The 25356-nt window shown below is 40.0% G+C and overlaps 1 protein-coding gene across 3 annotated transcripts in view; it reads left to right on the forward strand.

The window, feature by feature from the left end:
• The window catches only part of LOC121516328 (ecto-NOX disulfide-thiol exchanger 2-like), a 115783-nt gene that overhangs the window by 22821 nt on the left and 67606 nt on the right, over positions 1-25356 (forward strand). For 2 of the 3 annotated variants that reach the window (XM_041797551.1, XM_041797554.1), the window contains exons 1-2: positions 3981-4033; positions 11572-11718. In XM_041797551.1, coding sequence (XP_041653485.1) covers positions 3982-4033; positions 11572-11718 — 199 coding nt within the window. In that variant the 5' untranslated portion in view covers position 3981. Of the gene's footprint in view, positions 1-3980; positions 4034-11571; positions 11719-25356 lie in introns of those variants that run through there. The other variant, XM_041797553.1, reaches the window with a different exon arrangement.

A 25356-nucleotide genomic window follows, 5' to 3' on the forward strand; every position in this document is an offset into this window, starting at 1 on the left:
CCACTAGAGGTCGTTGTTTCTAATTGAGCTACTTTGATGCTGCTACATCAGTGAAATGTTTGTATTTTCTAATAACTCTCTCATTATTCGTGTACATTTCCTCAGAAAACTTGGTCAGGTTCTTTTAAATCTGTGTTCTTCACTGTGTTTACTACTCTAGGTTGAACTGTTGGCCGCATTACTCAGCACTGCCCCACGATTGGTGGAGGTACTGCAGCGCTTGATCCGTATCTGCAAGCTAAGAGAGAACGAAAGATAAACAGACGAAATGAATGCAGAGTATGGACGGATGTAAGTCCGTATCCATATGCAGTTCAATCATAGAGCATAAATGAGCCTTTAGCAGCGTACAGTGAGGACTTCAGCCTCGCTGTATGGAAGAAGAATGACAGGTAGCCATCTGCTCCTTCTTCTCTTTAGACCTGAACAGCAGCCACATCCCAAAATAGCTTCAAAGGCGGGTACTTTTCTTTTGAAACCTGGCATCCAGATCGCAGCAGTCTCACCAGTCACTCTGGGGTCTGATAACATTTGACAAAGATTTAGTCACATTCACACTGATGTCAGATAGAGGAAGATTTGTTTATAGATCATCAGCGTGTCATATATGACTTAAGTCTGACTGGAAATGTATATTTGTCATGTTGAAGCCTGTAAATCAGTCCTGCATGATTGTTGCTAAAACATGACTCATGATTTTCAAACAATTAAAGGGAAAAACTAAAGCTAAAGAACAAAAAAATATAATTGGACATTTAGATCATAAAAAAAATAATGCTAATAAAATAAATGGGTGCTCTATCATGTACTGTCCTTGTAGGTTCTTACTCAAGTTGCTGATGTTTGTGTGGTGGCTGGGATTTTGCCTTGTGTTTTTGTTCTTAAAGGTCACATATTTTACCCTTTAAAGAAGTTTGTATTGGTCTCAGATAGGGATGGGACCGATCTGATCCAATATTGGTATCAGGTCTAATATCGACGTAATTAATAGATCGGATATCTGACTGACGGCGCCGATCCAATCCAAATCCATCCTACAGTTTGCGGGAGACCATGAACGCACCGCAGTCCAACACGAGACAGTCTGTGTGTAACTGAGCTAGTATTAGTTAGGATGTTCTTAGTGGTATAATCACCTAGTCGATTAAACGTAAATCTATATTAGATAGTCAAAACTAGTCTAAAGATGAGAGAACACAAAGAAGAGTGAGTGTGACGTTAGCATGATATACTTTCTACAGCGTAGCTAGCATTGAAAGCTAGCGCTGCTACAGCCTTCGTTCCTCTTTGCAGATTAATACCGTGCTTTGATATTTGGCCTCTTTTCACTCGGGTGAGTAGTCATAGGTGAGCTTAACCATCAACAGCCCACATACCGCTTTATTTCCATCTACCACTTTGAAAAACTGCCATACTGCGGTCTTCCTACTACACGCTAACAGCTTAGCAGCCACTGACTGGATGTTTACATCCGGCAGTGAAGGGTCAGAGAGGAAGACTGCGGCCATTAACTGAAGCTACAGCGGTCTCTAGTGGTGGGAGGTTCATTGTAGCATTGTAGACAGGGATTTCAAGTCCTTTTTTGGATAATGTTGATATTTATTTTTTAATAGTAGTTCAAATAAATTTGTTTGGAATACATTAAAATTCAGTTCATTTTTGTATTTTTAAGAGGAGCTGGGTTGTTTACTACAGCCTCATGTAACCTCACATTATACCAACAACAATAATAGTTGTTAAATATATATATTGGAGGCGCGCCGGTAGTCGAGTGGTTAAGGCGCATGCCATATACGCAGGCGACCCGGGTTCGAATCCGGCCCGTGGCACTATTTCCTGCATGTCTCTCCCTGCTCTCTCCCCCGTTTCCGACTCTATCCACTGTCCTATCGAATAAAGGCAAAAAAAGGCCAAAAACAAATCTTAAAAAAAAGAAAAATATATATATATTGGAATCAGTATCAGCACGTATTTATCGGAATCGGATCAGAACTGAAAAAAGTGGATCATTGCATCCCTAGTGTCTCAGAGATCCCCAAAACATGCCTATGAAGTTTGTTGCTGAAAAAAAAAAAAACAGTCCAGTATTGGTTTTTTGTACGTCATGTTACAACTGTGGTCATGATGTGTTTTTGTTATTGTATATTGTACCTTTGTTTCCTTCGATTTGGTTGTACCTGCTGTGTGCGTGTGGTGAGTGTGGTGAGTTTGCTTCCTATCTGCCTGTTTAATTAGGTGTGCCATCGCCTGCTGCTGATTGGCTGCTCCGGGTCCTGTACAGACAGGTGGTAGGCTGCTGCGGAGCTCGACTTTGATTTAAGGAGGAGAAATGACAGTAAATTATACTATTTGTTAAATCTTGAAACTTAGTCCTGTGGCTGTTTGAGAAATGAGTGATTTGGGTCTTTTTCATGTGGTGTCCTGGCCATCCCTAGACGGGGCGTAATAGTCAAAAAGAACCTCTCTGTTTCTGCCCTGCTCTGAACGAGCTGTTTCTGTGTCTGTGGCTTTTAATGTCAATGAGCTGTCTGACTCCGCCCCTGACTCCACCCCTCTTAGGAAATAGATGTGGCTGAATGGATGTGGCTCTCCTGATCTTCCTCTCAGCTGACATCTGAGAGAAAGATCAGGAGAGGAGGACGAAACTTTCTTCCAAGCAGGCAGGGCCAACCGAATGTCGGGGGGCGGGGCTAATTCCCCACATGACATCATGAGGGGGACAATCTGAGAATGGCTTGTTTCAGGCCAGGGGCACATACTTTTGTTAGAATTGCCCGAAAAAGTGATTTTTGCATAATGTCCCCTTTCATTGCTAACTCCTGGGGTGATGTCTGCTGAGTTTAGATTTATGGTGTTACCTGGTGGTGCTGCAGTGCTGCTAAGGCAGTTACATCATTGTCAGGTTTAAACCCTAAAAAGTTTCCACACTCTGAATGTGCCTCTTTTTTCAGTACCAGTTTGTTCTCATTGCTGAAACCTTTCCTCAGTGTCAGGGTTTTTTTTTTCTTTCCTGTGAAAACAGCAGCTCCAGCTGTATGAAGCAGACTGTCTTTGACCTCCCTGCTTGCCTACATGTGGTGCTGCCAACCCCATGTGTGGTTACCATAGCAACAGCGACTGACAGCAGTGCGACCTAAACGAGAAAGACAAATGAGGGAGGAGATTGAATTGTATAGTGGAATGAAGGGCAAGTCGATAGTCTGAATCTCCATTATTTAGAAACAAGCTCACAAATTCATGAAGCAATTTATACTGTGATTATAACTTCATTATATTCAGGATAATAATATAGATAAATAATATTGTGATGTGGAGTTAAGTGACGGATTCTGCTATACTTACAGTGCTGTGAAACAGTGTTTGCCCACTTCCTGATTTTATATTTTTTGCATATTTGTCACACTTAAATGTTTTACGTCATCAAACAAATTCTAACACTAGACAAAGATAACCTGAGTAAATACAAAATACAGTTTTCAAATTCTGATTTCATTTATTTAGGGTTAAAAGTCATCCAAACCTACCTGGCCTTATGTTAAAAAAGCCTTATAACTGTTTGTTCCAACCTAGGTAGCAACAGCTGCAAGCAAACCTTCATGATAACTGTAAGTAAGTCTCTCACATTACTATGGAGGAATTTTGGCCCACTCTTCTCTGCAGAATCGTTTTAATTCAGCCATAATCTGGGGTTTACCAACATGAACGACCTGTTTAAGGTCATGCCACAGCATCTCAGTCAGATTTAAGTCCAGACTTTGACTAGGCCACTCCAGAACCTTCATTTTTTAAGCCATTCAGAGGTGTGTGTTTGGGATCATTGTCCTGCTCCAAGTGTGCTTGAGCTTGAGGTCATTAACTGATGGCTGGGTATTTCTTCTTCAGGATTTTCTGGTAGAGAGCAGAATTCATGGATCCAGACAAGCAGCCCTAGACCATTACAGTACCACCACCATGGTTGACTGTTGGTCTGAAGTTCTTCTGATGAAATGCTGTGTTACTTTGCGGATGGAACAGGACACACCCCCTCTGCCTGGTCAGTCCACAGAATATTTTCCCACGTGTCTTGGGGATCACCAGGATGTTGTGAGTCAAATGTGAGACGAGCCTTTGTGTTCTTTTTGCTCAGCAGTGGTTTTGGTCTTGGAACTCTCCCATGATGCCATCGTTGCCCCGTCTCTTTCTTATTGCTGAATCATGAACTTGGTAGGCCGGACACTCCTGGGAAGGTTCACCACTGTTCCAAGTTTTCCCTTTTTGTGGATAATGGCTCTCACTGGTTGACTAGAGTCCCAAAGCCTTAGAAATGGCCAGCCACTCCTGCTGTGTATACCACCAGTCATTACATTATGTAGACTGTCCTTTGTTGGCAACAATTCCTCAGCTTTTCCAAAAACAGACTAGGGATGACTTTTGGGCAAAAATTGATGCAAAAATGCACTAAAGTCCCCAACTTCACCAAAATTGATGATGGTTATAAAACATTCCATCCATACCTTTGAGAACCATTAGGTGTTTTTGTTTCTTTTGGGACCCCCTTGGATGAGTCATCAGTGAGTCATTTTTGCAGGCCGGCCACTCCTGGGACTGCTGTGTAGAGTTTTCTCCAATTGTGGTTAATGGCTCTCACCAGTCCCAAAACATTTGAAATGGCTTTGTAAATCTTTTCAATCAATGACTTTGTTTCCCATCTTTTAAAATTCTGTAGATGGCGCCATGATGTGTTGCTTTTTGAGACCTGTTAGCCTCCTTCACTTAGTCAGACAGGTTTTATTTAACAGGCTTCTGGATTCAGCAGGTCTGGTGTTAATCAGGCTTGGGTGTTGACAATGAACTTGAACTTAACTTTCCAAAAAAATGTTGTTAATTACAGTTAAATCATGATTTAACAGGGGGCTACATACTTTTTATAGCACCATGAAAAAAGTGCAGAGTCAGGGTACATCTGTCTGCGTTTAAAAGCCTGTGTCACTGATGGCAGCTGCTCATCATAAATCTGTCTTGAGTCCTCTGCTCCAGTCCGTTCTCCTGCAAAGATAAAATATTGCCAGTGAAGCAAATTATAGCGCAGAGAAGGCTGAAAATAAGACAAAAAGCAGTCAGGGGAAGGCATAATTAGAAGATTTAAGAAGGCAGACGGGAGAGAACAAGAGGTGGAGTGAAATGAAGATGAGGTTTATAGACAGGTAGATGGAGCCAGAGAACGCTGTACACATTTGAAGTCATAAAAGGATAGTCAGGTTCCCTCTGTGACCTTATCTCATTTTAATTAGAAGGAATGACTCGCACCTGGCTCTAAAGGAACGTCATAAGTTAGCATCTTTCACTGTTTCAGAGTTCCATAATTAGCCAAAGACTTTCTGTTCCACCTCAGAGAGACTCACAGAAGTTTGTCAGGAGTGTCAGGAAGTTTTAAGGATAATCTGCTGATGTGCCGATAATGGGCAGACGGTTAAAGTGGAGCCAAGTGTGATTTAGAGATGACCATTCAGTCACAGCCTCACACAGACGCACGCGTCTCTCTCACCGTGTCATTGTTGGAGCCAGAGAGACTCTCATTAACTCTTCCTCTGGAGCCCAAAAACACATCCACATGGGCTGGATGTTTTTCTAACAGTCTGCAAATAGCTTCAGCCACCGTCTAAGGGAAGTCCCAAAGTCATTAGCATAAGAGCGTCTGCCATGTTATAATGACACTGTTTTAATCACGTAGCCAAGATATCCTTTATACCGCCGCCTGATTGTTCAGATCTTGATCTGCATGAATTACAGTATTCTGTCTTAAAAGAGGAGACCAGATGGTGGAGCATAGACCTTCTGGGTCCTTGAAGACTGAAGACAAGAACCATTCTCCTGAAGGAACCAGCATTTTTATTACCTCCTGCAGCAGACACTTCATAGAGTTATTAGTCCGATGAACATGCACGTGCTAGCTAACATGACCTTTAGTTACTGCACAGCAAAAAGGGCAGCAGGAAGTGAATTAGACAGCAGAGCAAAGATTCTGACTGAGTTTAATGGAATCTGGATAACTAAATGGGAGATTTAAATAAATTAACCTTCAGTGAGGCTTGTAGAAATGACAGAGGGGTCTGAAAAAGAGCGAGAGAGTGACATCCACATTAACCCGAGCAATGACAGCAGTTTGTGTTTGAAGCTCAGCAGATGTGAACTCAAGAAATACAGAAAAAAAGCTTCAGAAACAGAAAAACACTTCCCTCTAAATAATAACCCTTTGTGCTTTCAGCTCCGCTTTAATTGTAGGGTTTCTGCTCCATGCAGAGTCAGGGACATTTATAAATGCAGCATGGTTATTTAATGCTAAAAACATCTGAAATGTCATCACAACACGGGGGAATAGATTAACCTTTACTAAACTTTTTTAACCAAACTCCCAGTGTGGAGGGAAATGTTTCCTACATACTTATCATGATTTTAACCCTGATTGGTGCCTGTGACATTTAGTATAAAGGTAAAATGATGATAATTATCAATTATTCAATGATGAGAATAAAAATTGCTTTAATGGAAGTGAAAGCAGAGTATTTGGTCTGCTTTTGCTATTTATTGTATTAATAAACCACCTTTTATTCCGATAGCAGTTCCTTGTTTATTTTCTTCTCTGAAATCATATTTAATTTTGCCTTTTATTATTATAAATAGTCTAGCAAATTCTAGTATGGGTTTATTGTTCAGTGATCTCTTCTTACCTGCAGATTGGGACAAAAAGAAGGAAACAGCTACAGTCATGTGCAGAAGTTTTAGGCATGCAGGATGCTAAAGATTCATCAGTGGGCCTGATGTGCCACAACCCAGGACTGGAGAGAGGAGGGAAGGGCTGCCAGAGTCAAGCTTAACACATGTCGACACACGTCTGTCAGCCAGGGTCAAGTTCAACAGCCTTTCTTCACCCCAGGTGATAGGCGTGGAGTCCAAAGGCATTTTTTGGGGACGCAGTTTTAATTTTGTCGACTAAAACTATGACTAAAGATAATCATCGACCGCCTTTTTTTTTTTCATGACAAAAACTAGACTAAGACTAACAAAAATAGATCTGTGATGACTTAAACTGACAAAAAGTAAGTTTAGTTTTAGTGAAGATTACTTAAACTGGACTAAAATGTAATGTAGTTTTTGTCGGACATTGAATATATTTATTTAAATGCATCTGTATCTATTCTGCCTCTCAGCTGTAGAAAGCAGGGACCCCAGGTTTGACAGGGTGGATAGAACACACTACCATGATTTGGTACCAGATTTAGGCAAGAGAATAAATGCTTGGACTAAAAGCAAAGACTAAAATGTGAGGACTTTTTATGGACTGAAACTAGACTAAAACTAAAAAGAGTAGAAATGACTCAAGAGTAAGACTAAAATTAAAAATAGATGTCAAAATTAACACTGCTGTTATCACCACTGTCTCTGATCTGTTCATGCCAAAAAAGCAAATTGAAATTGAAATTGGCATAGACTGTAGAAAGAAGTGGACAAACCCTGTGTGACGTCAGCTGTCTGATTACATTAGGCAGACCCAAACTGCTGTGGAAGCCAATCCACGGCGGCTTCCATATTGAGATCGCTGTCCTGACCGAACTTTGGATCAACCTAACGGCCCGCCCACTAAGCTCGACTTCCTGTCAGCTAGCTAGTTAGCATCCTGGTCGACAGAAAGGTAGCTTATGCCTGTCAAGCTATCTGTCAGTCAAATGAGACGCGCCAATCAGTGCTCAGTGAGGTTTCTCCTCAATATAATCTAAACCACTGTGGTACAAAAGAAATCACCCCCCGTACATGAAGACACTAGCTAAAGAGACACGTTTGGTTTTTTGAACCAGGCTGTAAACCAGTTTATTGCTAGTGTAAAACCGGCTTTTTAACCCTTAACGGACACTAATGTCGTATACGACATTAAAGTGCACGATTTATAAGAATATTAATAACTTTTGAACAGTAAGAGATAGATGCTCACTGTTTTTTTTTGCTGTGAAAGCTGACGGTTTTGCCGTTTATTTGCTACCTTGGATGTCCTTGTAGCCCTAAAGGACGCCGTTCTAGTGAGCCTTGAACTTTGGTGTCTTTTCAGTGTCTTTAAAGATTAAATCCACTGCGTTGGAGCCAATTATAAATGCCGTTTATCAATTTTTAATCCATGTTATTATGTAACATTACAACGCATGAAGCAAATACTCGGAACTATTTCTTGAGTAAACCACTGGGTGGAGTGACACAGTGCAGCAGCCATGCCTGGAGTGTTGTTCCGACTTTGCATTTAGCTTTAAAACATCTCCGTCTCTTAATGTTCCATGATTATTTCATAGCGTGGTGAATGTGCAGGTCACAACTTGTCCATGAGAGCGTTTTGGAGTTGTTGGATTGTGTATTTGATGAGTTTGATGAGGGAAAGCCAGAATACCGTCTGCTTATATTGAGTTGGCACAGCAGGTCTGAACTCGGCAGCAGCTGATCTAAAAACAGCTTGCACCGACAACTGAAAGTAACAAACCTATTACTAAGACTATAGGAATTATGGCAATGGACGAATTTGCCAAAATGTTGAAGTATCCCTTTAAGACGCCCCAAAATGCCCAAAAGTTATGCACAGTATTGCAAATCCACCAGTTTTGTGTGTCCAGGAGATCGTGGTATTGAAACAAGTATAGATTTTGATTAATTTGGACATGTATAAAAACTCTAAATTCTGGTATCGTGACAACTCTAATCTGACCCAGATTTACTTATTTTGTTGGATGTCAGCTGCAGTACAGTGTAAGATACTTTGTTGCAAGTCAATCAAGGTATCAGTATTAGCAAAGGCATTATTCATTACAGCTGATCATTTCTTTCATCATGTAAACATAAACATGAGATCAGAGGCTGCAACAGATGATTGACTTCACATCAATAATCCATTATGTATTTGATCAATTACTCACCCTCACTGGGAAACTAAGAGAGAGAGAAAGAGAGATGCTTCATGCCTGCTGTGATATTTTGTTTCAGATATTTAAATCTAAGATGCTTCAATGTTTAAATGTTCATGTTTAGTTAAAGCTGACTGCATGTTTGAAATAAGCTTCAGACTGATTGATGTTTTAATGTTTTTCAGCACAAGTTTAACCTCAGAAAAGTGGAATTCAATATAAGAAAGATTAATCATTTCAAAAACATGACAGACTATAAAATGAATCAAACCATCACTGTCAGTCTTAAATCACTCAGGCCAGGCTCATAGATTGAAATATTGATCAGCTCTTTTATTGACTTTTCTTATGACATCTTAATAAACAGACAGTTCTTCATGTTCTCTGCTGTGTAGATGCACTGGCTGGTTTCACATCCGATGGGTTAAATGTTATTTTAATGACCTGCTGAGTTTCATCATTCACTCTTAATAGTCCTGTCTCCTCCTGCCTCCTTTTAACCAGCAATGTTCCTTGATTTTAAAGCATCCTCCATGATTCAACGTTTTTCATTTCTATTTCTTCTTTTTTTAAAGTGAACCTGTAAAGCTGACTTTTAGTTCTGCATTTTCATTCCACTTGTCTCCACCCAGCCTCCTGGTGTTTATCGTCCTCTTCCTCGAGGGAGTGATAGTGACATTCCTGCTCCCTCTGGCCAGATGTTGAGACCTAAACACTCCATCCATCTGCGGACAGATAGACAAGCAGCACAGCAGACAGGAGCGATGACCCAGCAAAGACATCCCTAACATACAGGCTCAAAAACACTCTCAGACCACCAGGACCTAAGCTGCTTCCTCCCTTCATTTTACATCAGCAGATCGCAGCTGAAGGCCACAACCGTCCCATCACCAGCTCAGAAAACTAACATTTTTAAAGCTGAAACCAGAGAAGCAGCCATCTGATGAGATAAAATAACAACACTCAGCCAAAAGCTGCAGCAGAGACTGAATCTGTGAAATGCTTTCTGTGCCTCAGAGCTTTAACACTGTCTCTCCAGAGCACGATAAAACAGCATTATTCAGATGAAGTGCAGTCAGTCATGTTGCTCTACATCAGCTTTAAATCACTTTTATTTGACTGAGAACCATTTGCTCTGCAGTAGTCACCTCAGATCCTGGAGTCTGATTGGTTACTTCTGACCTTTTATCTGTACAAATGAAGGTTGCAGCTCTTTGTTGGTGACTCTGGAAGAGGGATCTATTTATTTCAATTTCCAGAGTATTGACGGTCACCCTCAGCAGTGAGATTGATGGATGTGTGGTGGACATAAAACTGAGGATCTTGTGATTCATGACTGTTCTTTTGTGAAGAAAGTTTGACAGGGACTTAGGAGAGATCCACACAACTTTACCAAGTAAATTCAATAAAGAAAAAAATAACTGCCCCAGAGACATCTTCAAAATAAAAGCTGCTAGAAGGCACGGGTATTTTATCATTTTAAAAAGGGCTGTAGGGCTGAAATGATTCCTCAGGTAATTTGAGTTACAAATTCCTCAAGGCTTGGTTGAAATCAGTCATGTATCCGTAGATGCCTATGGTGAAAGCTTGGACATCATGCTGTGTCCCACGGCGTGCTGTATTTTAATCGTATGCTTGAGTGGCACAGTGCACTTATTTTTGCTGTTATTATTAACCTAACATGCAGTTAAAGGTCACATATTTTTACCATTTAAGACAAGTTTATATTGGTCTCAGAAGTCCCCAAAACATGCCTGTGAAGTTTGTTGCTGGAAAAACACTCCAGTTTTAGATTTTTGCATGTCTAAAAACCCCTCTGTTTCAGCCCTGCTCGGAGGCTTTAATTGTTACTGAGTTGATGGATTCCTCCCCTGACTCCGCCCCTCTCAGGAAATGGATGTGGCTTAAATGGATGTTGCTCTTCTGATCCTCCCCAGCTAAGAGGGAGGGACTTTCTTCCAAGCGGGGAGGGCCAACCGAACCTGGGGGCGGGGCTAACTCCCTACATGAAATCATGAGGGGAAAATCTGAGCACGGATTGTTTCAGTTTCACATTTTCTGAAAAGTGGAGAAAGACTGGGGGGGGGGGGGGTGCAGTGATATGGCTTTATAGCAGATAGGACACCATGTGCCAATAAAAGTAAGGCTAAAGTTAGCACTTAGCCTTGCCAGCCTTCGTTCCTCTTTACAGACAATTATCAGCTAGATTTGGTAACTCATTTCTTTGGTTGAGTAGTTATATATGACTCTAACCCTCAACAGCCACCATACAGCTTTATTTTTATTTTCCTGTCCATAACATTGGCATACTGCATTGTTCCGATGAGACGCTAAATGCTAAGATTTCAATATTTACGTCCAGCCAAGTGTCAGGGGCAAGGAAGGCATCGGCCATTAACTGAAGCTACAGTGACTTCTAGTGGACTGTTATTTGCATAAGAGGCAGGGAAGTGAGTTCTAATTGTAGGCGCTCACATATGGTATATGCTAGTCTGAATGCATGCACTAAAGTGAAGTAAACTTGGTATGCGGTTACTCAGTACAGTTCATGCAAAATACAAAAAAAACTGAGGGTTTTCTGTACTTTCCCTCTCTTGTCAGCAGCCATCCATTGATTCTCTTTAATCAGGATTTTTGTGGTTCTGTCTTCCAGGACTCAACCCTCTGCCCTTTGACCCAGCGACCAACAACGACCCTCTCCATTTCAACGGCTCCAGTGGGCCTCTGGTGGCCGAGTGTCCTCCTCTGGAAAACTCTGCAGAGAACAGCAAGAAGAGGAAGAGAGCCAGCCTGCCTCCAGGTACTGTCAACAACTGTACAACCATTTCAGCGGCTGCTGCAGCAGGATTACTCAGGATTTCCAATCTTCTCTTATTTGCCCTAAGCTTTGATGGATTTAAATGCAAGCGCCTGCAACGCAGAGAGAACAGCTTTGATACAGCCTTGAGATACCTCTCCCTTTTCATCTACCAGCATGAAGTGCCTTTGCTGAGAATTCCTGCACCATCCTTTCTTTGTGTGGTAGAGAAAAGCAGCTCGGTTCAGTCTGTGTTGTTTTAGATTAGCTTGCCATGTCCTGAGGCTCTGCCTGTCTGTCCTGTTTGGAGGTCGGGCGGCTGCAGCAGGAGGCTGCTCCTGACCGTCTGTTACCGTGCCGATGGCAGCTACCAGTCAAACCTGCATCAACCTCCATGCAAACACTGAGCTGTTTGATAAAGATGGAAGTGTGTTAGTGTAAGCAATGCCTTATGATTAAAGAATCAAAAGTGCTGACTAACTGGGCTTTTAAAAGTCATTGAAAGAAGAAAATTCTTTAGACCAGTGCTTCACAAATGTTTTCTTCAGTAGACAAAATGTTTTCAACTCCCTCTTTGCACACATTAACATTTGTCAGAGAATTACCCATATGTAGATTTTCCCAGTCCTCTAAGTCCACTGTTTGCGAGGCCCTAACAGCCTCCTCTCCTGGGCTGCTTCAGTTTTTTATGTAAATTAGCCATGTGCTGCTTTACACAGATAAACAACCCTCAGCACTGTCCTGCAGCCACTATATCGGTGCGCTCTTGGTAAAACATCTTTAGGTGACACAAGACTTCTAATATGTAAATATGTATTATTTATTTATTTATTTATTTATTTGGTAATTGACATGTTTTCCATCTGGACATTTTGGCCTGCTATTATCCCTTCAGTATAGCAATCGATGGCAAATTTGCTATATGAGCCAAAATCCCAGTTAGATATTTTTTCAAATCTTTCATCCCTAGTTTGATTTATCTAATACTGTATTGGTAATAATATATAATATTTATTGCTTATGTTTGTTGAATAACACATAGGAATAATTAAGATTATTATTATTATTAACCTAAGAATAATTGCATATTAAATTGCAATCGCAATATTGGGGAAAAATATTGCAATTAGATTATTTTCTCAAATCGTTCAGCCCTCCTCCATACCAGCTGTTTAACCACTGAAATGTATGTAATAAAAAAAGGAAACAGTTTGGAGATTGAACAAAGGAAAAATGATTTAAAATCAACATCACACAGAAAGACAAGCATGCATATGTTTAATTTGCATGTAAATTAGGTAACTTCTCGATGAGTTTCCAAATTATATTGGGAAAACCAGCTTTGTCATCCAGGAAGTGGAGATTTATAAAGTAAAAAATAAACAAACATCATTATCATTAACATCATTATCTTAGTGCAGCATTTTTTTCCTGGCACTCATCCATGACTATGGCTGGGCAGTTAATCACATTTTAGATTAAATTGCAATACTACACACTACAAATTTCAAATCGCAGAACTTGCAACATTTATTTGACCTGAAATGTGTGTCATAATACCAGTTTAATAATTGTTTTGCAGCAGAGATGCTACTCTACACATCATGTAACACTTTGCTAAAATTCCTGCTTTCCCTCTTTTGTATATTTGTCTCATTCAAAGTGAGAAAGACATAAAATAATTATTCCTGTCAATTCAGCAGGGACTCAAAATGATCACAATTAAATTGTTTAGTCTTTGTCTTATAAATCAAAAATGTTTTTATTATAAAAAGCAATGATTTATTTCTTGTATGTGTAGAAATACACAAAATGATGAACTTGAAAATAATCTTACTTTAAATCACAATTGCAATATTGTGAAAATATATCACAGATTATTTTGCCAGATCATGACCCACTGGAAACAGCTTCACGACCCACTCTGAGTCCCGACCCACCAGTTGAGAACCCCAGCTCTACACATCAAGCAACCATTTGCTGTTTGGCTTATTAAATAGAAGAACAACATCAAATCCTGATCCTCTTCCATAGAACAATTCATGCTGAATTTGCAATGAGTCAAAATAATTGACATAATAATATATTTTTATTGTAATATATTGTTTCAAAACTGTTCTGTGTTAGTTAAAGTGACCTAATGTTGCATTCATTATACTATTGAATGGTTTATTTCCTCTTTCGAAAACAATCACAAATTAAATTGCAATGAAATTGCATTATTAAGGGAAAAAATAGCGATTAGATTATTTCCCCAAATGATTCAGGCTTGTTCCGGTTCCTCTCAGCATTCCTCCAGTCAGAGTTGCTTTGTCCAGTGACTGACAATTTTTCTAAGCTAAGTGAGTTAATCCAACTTACGAATGGATAATTTTCCACAAAACTGCAGGAAAATCTAAATTTTTAATGCTTTTCTATAGAGGTCTGCACACCTAATGTTTGAGTGTAATATTAGGTTTCATGGAATCTGGTTGGCTTGTGTCACTGGGGGGAGGGGCTTAGCGATTGGCCAATTGTGCAACCCTAATTTGGCAAAAGAAATCAATCAGCAGATCTTTTCTCTGATGGTCAAATACAGGAGACGACATGATGTCAGAGAAAACACAGGAAGCAAACCTGTTTATTTCAGAGCTCATTATCAGGGTCACTTCTGCTTAGAGTCACCATAGAAACGTTTCAATAATGCGCATGTTGAACATTTAAAACTGTTGATCTTAGCTGAGCTCTGCTGCAGCATCGGCTCATTAGCAGACATGGCGACTAAGGGGGACATAATGGACAGATCTCTCTCATAATAATCGCTATTACCCTCCAGAATCCATCCTGCATGTGTGCAGTAAACCATAATAACACATAAACTTTATTTAAACTCTACACAGACACATTCTGATTAAGAATTTAAGAAGGAAACAAACAAGCTGTCTGTCTGATGTCGCCTGAGAGGAGAGTCATTTCATTCTTAATGCCACCCTGCTGACAGATTATTTAATAATGATCTTTAAACTGCCAAACCACGACAAAAACAAGCAGACAAATTAAAGATTAAGAGTTTCTCACCTCTTTTAGACAGGAACAGGAAGTGTTTGAAGTTGGATTAATATTCTGCTCCCTGTCTTCAAAACAGACTCTGTTCATCAGAGTCCACTCACTTCACACTCAGACTCTCTCCATCTGTTAAACCATGATGAAGTCATCTACTGACAGCCAAAACAGTGTTTTCTTACAGCTGGATAGAGCTGATGTCGATGTATGGTCCCCCTGAATTTATCATTTAAACCAGCCCTTGATCAGCACCACAGAGCGGCACATTTATCCTGACTAATATCAGCCTCAAACTGCCTCAGCCCGGTTTAATTAAACTATTAAATATTTAAAATTGGTCAAATTGGCAGCTTACGCTGTTAGAAAAAATGCAAGCAACTGCAGAAAAATATAAATTTAAATGAATGAAAACCTGTGCAGTCAAAATCATCGTCTGCATAATTTAGAAAATAACATTTTGATTGAATTATAGACATTTTTAAGAAAAGTCAGGGACCAAGAGTTTTACAACCTTGCTCTCCAGCATGTTTTAAAGATGTTTTCTTGGGCTTTAATGAGAGGATGACAGTGGATAAAGTTGGAAAGAGAGATGACATGGGGGAATGGAGCCACTGGTTGGACTTGAACCCAGGCCGCCCACATATATGAAGCACAACCTCACTGCCGGGCCATCCGTGCCCTGTTCTCCAGCATTTCTGACATTGTTTCCGTGCTAGCCATCTTCACTTTCCCTTACCACTGATTGTGAATATTCTGGGTTGTTCCCACCGCCTGTAAATCAGCAGATACCGTCAGTAGAAAAGTGAATACTGTCAGCTTTTGTTTATCTTGAACACTCACCAAACAATCAGTGACCCACTCAGAGGAAAAAAGCTCTGTGGAGCCACTCCAGGTCCAGACCTCCACAGGGAACCGTTAAGCCTTATGGTGATTTTTCAGGCCTGAGAGCCAGGCAGTTCCACAGCTGTGGATAGCAAAGGTCCTGCCAGCTTTGGTAATGAGGTTTGTTTTTCACTGAGAGTCCACAACAGTGTGCCTGCAGCAGTCTTTAACTAACATCCTATGACCTTTCCAGTCCAGTGTTAGGATGACTGAACATGTGAGTTGAGTTCCATGAGGGAGACTAGACTTAGACTTACTATAAAAAGAACATTGGTGATAAAAGCTGTGAAAAGTAAGTCTAGTTTTTGTCGAGGAAACTGAAATGAGACTCAAATGTTAGTGTAGGACATTCAAAATCCATGATATTTCTCCACTGAGCATGTAAAGTATATTAGTGAATTTGTAAGTTATCAAAGTTTTGATAGTGCATTTATATGAGTGTTTTGCATAATTATTAATTGTATTATTTGGTTAATCAAATTAGTTTAAGGAAAATAAATGTATTGACATAAAAGTTAAGACTAAAATAGAAGGACTTTGAAAAGTCTACAATTATACAAAAGGTTAAAAATGACTCCAATGTCTAAAACTATAGGTCATTGTAATCCAAAGACTATGTCTGAATATGAATTCAAAATCACTGCCAAAATTTGCATTATTACAGTCCACTCTAGGCCAACAAGAACAAACACATCCCCCCCAAGAGTCCTAATTAGATGGGTTTATATTTAAAGAAATGCAACCACTTTACCAGGAGCAGTGGCTCTCAACTGGTCCGGCCTCAGGACCCACGGGTTTGTCTTGCAACAGATCGCAACCCAAGTTTTCAAATTTTCAACAATGCATGTTAATTTAATTGAATATGCTGCAGTTTGGAGCATGATTGGACCAAAACACCTGATATAAAAAAGAAAAGGGTCAAAACTGACACATTTTACACCCCCTTTCCCTGTCATTATGTGTCAACTTTTGCCAGTTTTCCAGAGAACTTGTGAAATGAGTAAACTTCATTATCATAGGAAAAGAAGACATTTTTTTGCAGGAAAAAGATATAAATTAGTTGAAATATTAATCAAACATTCAAATTTACCCAATTTTATGGTAAAACAGGGTAAAATAAAAGGTATTGCTCCATGTCCATTGAGGACTTCAGGACGTTTCCACCACTTTTTTTTCAGACACCAAGTCGCACCCACTGAAAACTGCTCCGCGACTCACTTTTGGGTCCCGACCCACTGGTTGAGAACCGCTGATCTAGAGCAGTGGTTCAGTGACAAAGAGACAAATCCTTTTGTTAAAAACAGAATTAAAATGCATTAAAAATAGCTAAAATGGGTTAATAATGGCCAGAAATGGTGGAAAAGGTGGTGGAAATTGGATTTTAAGAGTAGCAGAAATGGGTTAGAAATGCCCAAAACTAGATAAAGGTGGCAAAAAAAAGGCAAAAATGGGTTTAAATGGCAAGAAGGGCATGTTAGGTGGTAAAAGGCAATTAAAAATTGGCTGAAATGGCGTTAACATGGCAAAAATAGGTGGAAATTTTGTGAAATGGGATGAAAAAATGAAATAAACTGGCTTAAAAGGGTTAGCTGAGGCTGAAATTGGTTAACACGGCAATTAAAAGATCAGTCAGTATTGATAATAACGGATTAACAATAGTGGCAAGATTTGGTTTAGAAGTGGCAAAAACAGGCAGGAAAAAAAGTGGTTGAAATGGTTTAAAATTGACAAAAAAAATGGGTTTTAAGTGGCAAAAATGTGTTACAATTGTCAAAATTGTTGGGAAATATTGATGAAAATAGTTTAAAATTTGGCAAAATTAGTGTAGAGTGGCAACAGTGTAGTTTAAAACTATTACTGTTTTTTAAAGTCACCTGGAGACCCTCTCTCAATGTCTCACAACCCCCTATGGGGTCCCGACCCCAATGTTTAGAACCCCTGATCTAGAGGATGTAGATACATACAGGCATGCATCTGTCAGTCAGACTCACATTTTTCTATAATTACATTTAACTTCATCTTTAATGTCCCCTGAGGGAAATTCACCTTGCAGCCAGGTAAAAACATGAGCAACACAATGACACAAATTCAGACACAACACTGAAATGCATCAATAAATAAGACACTGAAGGACAACTGAAGGCAGAACCATCTGCAGGAGGGACTGCACATTGTCTGGAATCACTGTAGGTAGTAGGAGGTTGTTCAGCTTTGGTCGCTGCAACCCCAGGTGAACCAACTTCCATTGTGTCTGTAGATCAAGTTATTTTCCAGGTTATCTTCCGATAGAGGTGCAGGTGTGTTATGCTGAAGCAGCATGTCCTTTGTATATTAAAGTGGAAAAATGAGGGCACAGATGATGATGGCGGTGGCGATTGTAGTCCTCCAGATAAGTGCCAGAAACAGCTCCTTTTTCATTTCCCCCACAGTGGATTTATCCCAACATTCTCCAAAACAGAAGACAAACTAATGACACAACATATGCCACCAAGATCAGAGCAAGTCCACAATCAGGACAGACATAAAAAAGACCTACGGTAGTAAGCACACAGTCATTCACCTACTGCCAGTTTCTACATGAGCAGCGCTCCATATAAACCCCTTTTAATGGAAAATTCCTGTGTTTTTGTCCTAACCTGAACTCTTGCTTTACAAGTTTGTAAGAAGCTGCTCTTTAAAAGAGATTGCTTGACCTTTTGGTTGCATGATCTTTAAGAACCTTCTTAACAAGGTTGTTTAAAGGGAAAAAGAATCAGTATTGATCAGGACGGAGGCGTTACTTCCTACTTAAGGCCAGGTGTATGGATTCATCAGAGTACTTTGAATATGAAGCTTACAGAAATGTCCTTGGTCATGTTATTCTTCTTATGAAGGCAGATCAATAATCTTTAATCCCTGAGGGAATCTCATCCTCATAGTTTAACAAATAAAACTGTTGTGCTCTCACCAACCCCAGCTCCCATGCAGTGACCTTTAGTGGGTGCTAAGAGAGAGGTGTTGAATAAAATGCTATTGATTCTTTTGAAAAGGTTAATGTCGCTGAGAAATGGGGGTAGCATGTCACATCTTGTATAATTCATGGAAGATCAGCTGGTTGTTGGGCTCCCAAACGGCTCTTCACTTGGCACCAGTTTGGCTTTTTAGGGGCCGTCCACATGAGGACAAGTATAAGAGAATCTGCAAGAGCTTTTTATCATATTGGCGTTTCTTCCGCAAAGAACCAGGATCAAGAAATGGTCATGTGGAACGCCATACAGCACATGTTCTTAGATCCACCGTGGCGTACAACCAGGAGGGCAGGAAAAAAGATTTGGGTGAGAGAAAAGTTTTGGATGTGCCTTCTCCACAATCTTCTTCCATGTTTTTGATGCATTTCTGTTGCAGCATTACAGCGCCACCTGATTCTTGGGATCGTGGACAGGCCAGGGGCACATATTTTTGTTGGAAAAGCCTGAAAAAGGGATTTTTGTATAATATGTTACTTTTAACTGATCCTCATCAGTGGTGTGCACAGACTTTTTCAAGGGCGGGGGCGAAAAGAAAAAAAGGGCAAAAAAAGTGGCATTCTCGCCACTGAAGAGGGCACTAAGTTTGGCGTGTTTTTGAGGGCACTTTAGACATGTTTATATGTTATACAAATGGCACATTATATAGCCTTAAAACAGACTTACTAGACAGAATACTCAAGTTAGTGTGTAGTTAGGATCAGCATCCACAAGAACTGTAGATTGTAGATTCTGTAGATTCAACGTTGGACTGTGAAGAACACACATAAATAAATAAGTAAATCCCTAGGGGGTCTGGGGGTCTTCCCCCAGAACATTTTCAATGAAGTAAATGTAATTTCCTGTGTTCTAGTGCATTTTAACACCATATTAGCACCAGATAATCCAAACTGGTTCTGTTAGATATAGTTCTGGCTCAATGTAGATCAAAAAAGTTCCCAACATAAAAAGTTATTGCAACAGTAATGTTTCATAGTATTTCTTGGTCCTAATGGTCTTCTGGAGTTTAGTGCGTTTTTTTCACCCAAGAGGGCAGTTTAGTGTGTTTTGCCAACCAGGAGGGCACTGAAGCACGCATTTTGGCTCCCAAGAAGGCACTTTAGCACATGTTTTGGCTCCCAAGAGGAGACTTTAGCACGCATTTTGCCTCCCAAGAGGGCACTTTAACACGCATTTTGCCTCCCAAGAGGGCACTTAAACACACATTTTGCCTCCCAAGTGGTCACTTTAGAGCATGTTTTTCAACACTTGGGCCACGAGGGGGCGACTCCCCCCCGCTCACCACTGTCTGGCCACATCAGTGCGCTGAACATATCCTCTGCCTCTGCTGTTCCTCATCAGCCTTATTCCACAGACTAGCCAAGCAAAAAAAATCAGGTGCAGAATAATTAACCCACTTGAAACCATCCTAATTTATATGACTGAACAGTGAGCTCATGGATGGGTTAATGAGACAACTGAAGCACTGCTGATTTTATGTCAACTCCAAATTAAGGAGGGGGTTAATGAGATTCTACTTCAAGTAAAAATGTCTCTTTAGACCCTCGCTGATGCCATGTTTGTGTTTACATCTTGAACGAGTACATGCTGTGTACATCTTCAACAGTTGTCTCACATGGGTGTTGCGCTAGTTTATCCTGGCAGCTGAGTGGCAGGCTGGAAGTCTTGTCAGGGTTCCACTCAGCCATAATTAATGCATGATTGTACCAGCAGATACACAGGAGGGTTTGTATAGGAGTCTGACAGAAGCCCCGCCTTTCTCAACTTTACATCTGCATGATGCCTTTCTAGGATGTTATCATGAAGGGATGGAGTAGCAACATTAAAGTGTTATTAATCTCACAGTAGGGGCCAAACCTGATTACATGTTGTGCAAAAGTGGAGCAGAAAGCACTCAGCTTGTGTTGCAAACCTTGGGATCATGGCTCAGATGATCATCTTTAAGTGGATGGCATGGTTCCCAGAGCCTGCAGTGATGAATGTGAACATAAAGATGAATAATGAAGAAGTCAATAATGACACTCTGGCGATGGGAAATCTAAGCTGGCATCATAAAGAGAATTATGCTGCAGTACAAGTGAAGCATGTTGATTAATTATTCATAGCAGGACTGGTTTAAAATCTCATCAGGTTCATTCAATATGGTGTGGATTAAGTGACTGCAGTGAAGTTTCATACTCCTCGTGTATTGTGTCTCCTAATGTTGTGTTTGCAGGGCGTTCTAGTGTAATTATGTTTCTATCATCCCTTTGTTAGCAGTCTGTTGACGTTCCCCTGCCTGACTTTCCCTCACATGTTTGTGAGTAGAGCCAGTAGGTTTAATCTAAAGTCGCCACACTGCATGACTAAGGCTGTTGAAGTTTAAATTTTTTTAGTAGCATTGACCACCACAATAATCTTCCAATTTACCACAACCACTGAGAGGAAAGATTCCTATTTTTAAACTTAATAGCTTTTCTTTTTCACTCATTCTCTGCAGAGGTTCTGTTCTCTCATGCCGGCCTTGCACTAATGGACTTTGCTAAAACTTTACAAAGACTTTAAAACAACTGAACCTCTCACATCTAAAGATGATTTGTCTGCAAGTTGCTTGAGTTTTAAGTCTCAGAATTAGATTTTGCTAAGACTGGGGTTCACTAACTACAAGACTAGAAGAAGATTCCTTTTGAGATTTTTCCCATCATGCATCTGGTGGAAATTCACAACAGCAGCTTTTGGGCATGATGTAGAAAGAGATGGAGGTTGTGCATGAGTTAATATCTCTTAATTTGATGTCTTTAAGTCATTTAGTAAAAATGAAAGGAAAGGAAAGATAAAAACTGAAGCAGCTTTCCAAGTTACTGCGACAAGCAAAGAACTATCCCGGAAACACTTCAAAATAAAAGTACTGTATGAAAATGCAGGTTGCCTTACCACAGAAACAAACTGATTGGACTTTTACTTTGAAAAATCCAGTGGAGATGTACCATACCTGTCATATCAGCCTGGAAGGAGTCAACAGCAGTGTTAATTTGGACAGCTATTTTTAATTTTAGTCTTAGTTTTAGTCACATTTTAGTCATTTCTACCCTTTTTAGTTTTAGTCTAGTTTTAGTCGATGAAAACTCAAAAACATTTTAGTCTAGTTTTAGTCCATAAAAAGTCCTCACATTTTGTCTTTACTTTTAGTCTAAGCATTTGTTTTGTTGCCTAAATCTGGTACCAAATCATGGTAGTGTGTTCTAAACATGCTGCTAACCCTGGGGTCCCTGCTTTCTACAGCTTAGAGGCAGAGTAGCTACAGCTGCATTGTATTTTGACAGATTTACCAACAGTGGAGAAATATCATGGGTTTTGAATGTCCGATGAAAACTACATTACATTGTAGTCTAGTTTTAGTCATCTTGAAAAAAACTTAACTTACTTTTTGTCAGTTTTAGCCATCACAGATCTATTTTTGTTCGTCTTAGTCTAGTTTTTGTAATGACAAAAAGGCAGTCAGAGACAGCGGTGCAGAGATCAGATTGCAGCTCTGAACAGAAACGTTTTTCCAGCTCTTTAGTTCTGAGTGGACATTCAGCAGCTTCAGACTGAACTCTCATGTTCTGGTTTTGAATGGTTACCTGTTTTACAGTTAAATACACAATCCAACAACTCCAAAACGCTCTCGTGGACAAGTTGTGACCTGCACATTCACCACGCTATGAAATAATAATGCATAATTATACGACACATGAAGCAAATACTCGGAACTATTTCTTGAGTAAACCACCAGGTGGAGTGACACAGTACAGCAGCCATGTCTGGAGTGTAGTTCCAGCTTTGCTTTTACCTTTAAAATGTCTCGGTCTCATAATTTTCCATGATTATTTCATAGTGTGGTGAATGTACAGGTCACAACTTGTCCACAAGAGCGTTTTGGAGTTGTTGGATTGTGTATTTGATGTGTTGGATGAGGGAAAGCCGGAATACCGTAAGACACCATTGCATTAGCTGAGCAGCTCCTAACGCAGCACTGCTGATCTAAAAATAGCTTGCACCGACAACTAAAGGTAATGAACCTATAGGTAAGACTTTAGGGATTGTGGCAATGGGCAAATTTGCCAAAATGTTGAAGTATCCCTTTAATGTGTTTATACACAAAACTAGTTCCCATTAGGTATGGATGAAGGTCACGTCACTGAAAACACAGTTAGCATAAGACCTGTCAAAAGACAGTGTTAAACTGTTTGATACTGTCGTAACGCCAAGGCTGAAGAAGACTGCCTTAAAACTGCTCAAGTTTTTTGACCACCTAACTCCTAATGACTGAGAACACGGGAGCGTGCTGCACCTAGAGCAAGAGTCATGATTTTACTCTGACTTTGGAATTTTATTTGTAACTTTAAAATTGCTTGAAAAGTTGTTTGGTGTAAGGTCAGCATAAGCAAAATAATAAACACGTATGTTGCCTGAGCCTCGACACTGCTGTGATCAGGGGTTAACAGACGTTGTTTTGGGTGTGAGATGAAGCTGGTTTTGATGCTTTGTCCTGTGCTACCAATATGCTGACAAGTTAGTCTTCAGTTTTTAGTGGCAGGCAGTGATTAAGTTGGAATTTTATTCATAAGTGTTGATTCCCACAATCATGAAAACAAGATAATCTTGATTAAATGATCACTGTGTCACACGCTGTTACCTAATTTTTGTCCACAGATTTTGTCATCTGGTAAATTTTTTAGTGTTTGTTGTGAGATTTTTTTGGCTATTAACTATTTTTTTTCCCTTCTTTTTATTTGTTCCCTTTTGTCATCATGTTTATGTATTTATGTTCCCTCGTTTATTTTTAACACTTGCTTGTTTTTCATAGTATTAGGAGTGTTAAAGTTCAACTACTGTTTGTGATGCCGATGTAGAAATCAGTTAGTGGGGCGCAGGTGGCCTAGTGGTTTAAGGCGCGCCCCATGTGGCAAAGCATGTGGCTCTTCATAAGACAGGCTTCAGTAATCTGCAGTAATGCTGGATTTAGTTTTTAGTGTCACATCAAACCTTTGTATTAAGTCTGATCACTTTCACAAATGAGACCAAATGAATAACAGAAAAATGCTGTAGGTTATTGTCTTCATAGGTCAAACTTTCTAAAATACTGCTGTTTCAGGACGAATGAAGCCGCTCTGTAAATCTTTGTCACTTTCTAAAACCCTGCTGTACCTCCAGCTCTTCTTGTCACAACATTGCTCAGGTTGTTGTCAGTGTGACAGCAGACTGTGATAAAGCTTCCTAGATGGAGAGGTGTGGTCAGATAAGAGCCCCAGCAGGTTCTCTGAGCTGCTGACATTTCCTCACACAGACTCCTGTGGCTCTAATTGGCTGATGCTGATAAGATTCCTGTGTTGTAATTGGCAGCTGCTGATAGGATGCTGCCATCTGCTGCAGCAGTCAGCAGCACACTGAGGTGACAACAGGTCTGAGTTTGTAGGAGGACAGAGCTAAACCAGGACCTGACCCTGCATTTACAGAGATACTCTGACAGTCAAAGGCTGACACACGTGCTGAGAAAACTTTCAGACCAGGAAAACATGGCTGAGTTGATTTGAGAGTGCAATATTTGCAGAAACAACTTTAACACATCATGGTAAACCTCTTAAGTTTATATATGGAAGAAATTTCTGATTTAGAGATCTGTATAAACATTAGTTACCATCTTCATTGTTAATTGGGGCTCAGTATCAATTGTCTCTGAATCTGATTTGGCCTCCACCACCCTTGGAGATCCTAAATTGTCTATTGCTATGTTTCAGCTGTAGTTTCTAAAGACAATTTTGGAAACCGCTGGGAATATAAGAATCTTATGCAGTGGCTGAAAATCAGATAAAAGCATGTAATGCAAACCAGAAAATACAAAGAAGCAAAGAAATTTGTGGACAGATTTTGATGACATTTTCAGGAAGCGTCGTTTATTAATCCTGTGGCGTTTCACTTCCAGCTGTTGACATTTCTATTAAATACCGTATAGATGTCTGTCTCCATTATGTAAAGCTGAAAGTGCTGATGCTGCATCCATTATTTTAATTCTGCTGTAATTACCAGCTTCTAGAAAGAACCTTCCTGCCTTTAATTGATGTTACCTGAATTCAGTCTTTTGTTAACTTGCATTTTAATGGATAGCAGCTGTACAGAGTTGAATGGTAGCCATAGAAACAGGCAATCTAATCAGGTACTGGCTAGAAAGAAGGTCATCAGAGGTAACAGTAGTTGGCCTTCACATGTTATAATGTGGTACATTCGGTCAAAGACCTCATTATTTAAACCCATTTATTATTAACTACCTACTGTGTCTTTGTGTCCAGCGGGAGCCACACTGGTCATAAAATGAAGATACATTTTCTCACAGTTTATTAATAATATGCAGCTGACTGTGCTAAATCTAAGCTTCATTTCTCTGTTGAGATTTCAGGCCGTTCGGCCATATTTAAAGCCAAACTCACACATACAGCAGATGTTTCTGCTAGCAGGAGGAGCTCAGAATCTCTTGGGTTTGGGCAAGAACTGCTGAGGAAGATATTCTCTTCTATTGTGTGTTTAACCTAGATCTCTATTCAGTTAATACACTTGAAGCTCCACTTTTGTCTAAACAATCATCTTCCTCATCCTCCCTGGTCTCCAGGCCATTGTGCTTTCTAGTTTGGACCACATGAGAGCATGCAGACGTGCATTTCTGATTGATCTTGAGGAAGTTATTATGTTTCTGTTT

Source organism: Cheilinus undulatus, linkage group 10, assembly GCF_018320785.1.
Source record: "Cheilinus undulatus linkage group 10, ASM1832078v1, whole genome shotgun sequence".
Taxonomy (NCBI): domain Eukaryota; kingdom Metazoa; phylum Chordata; class Actinopteri; order Labriformes; family Labridae; genus Cheilinus; species Cheilinus undulatus.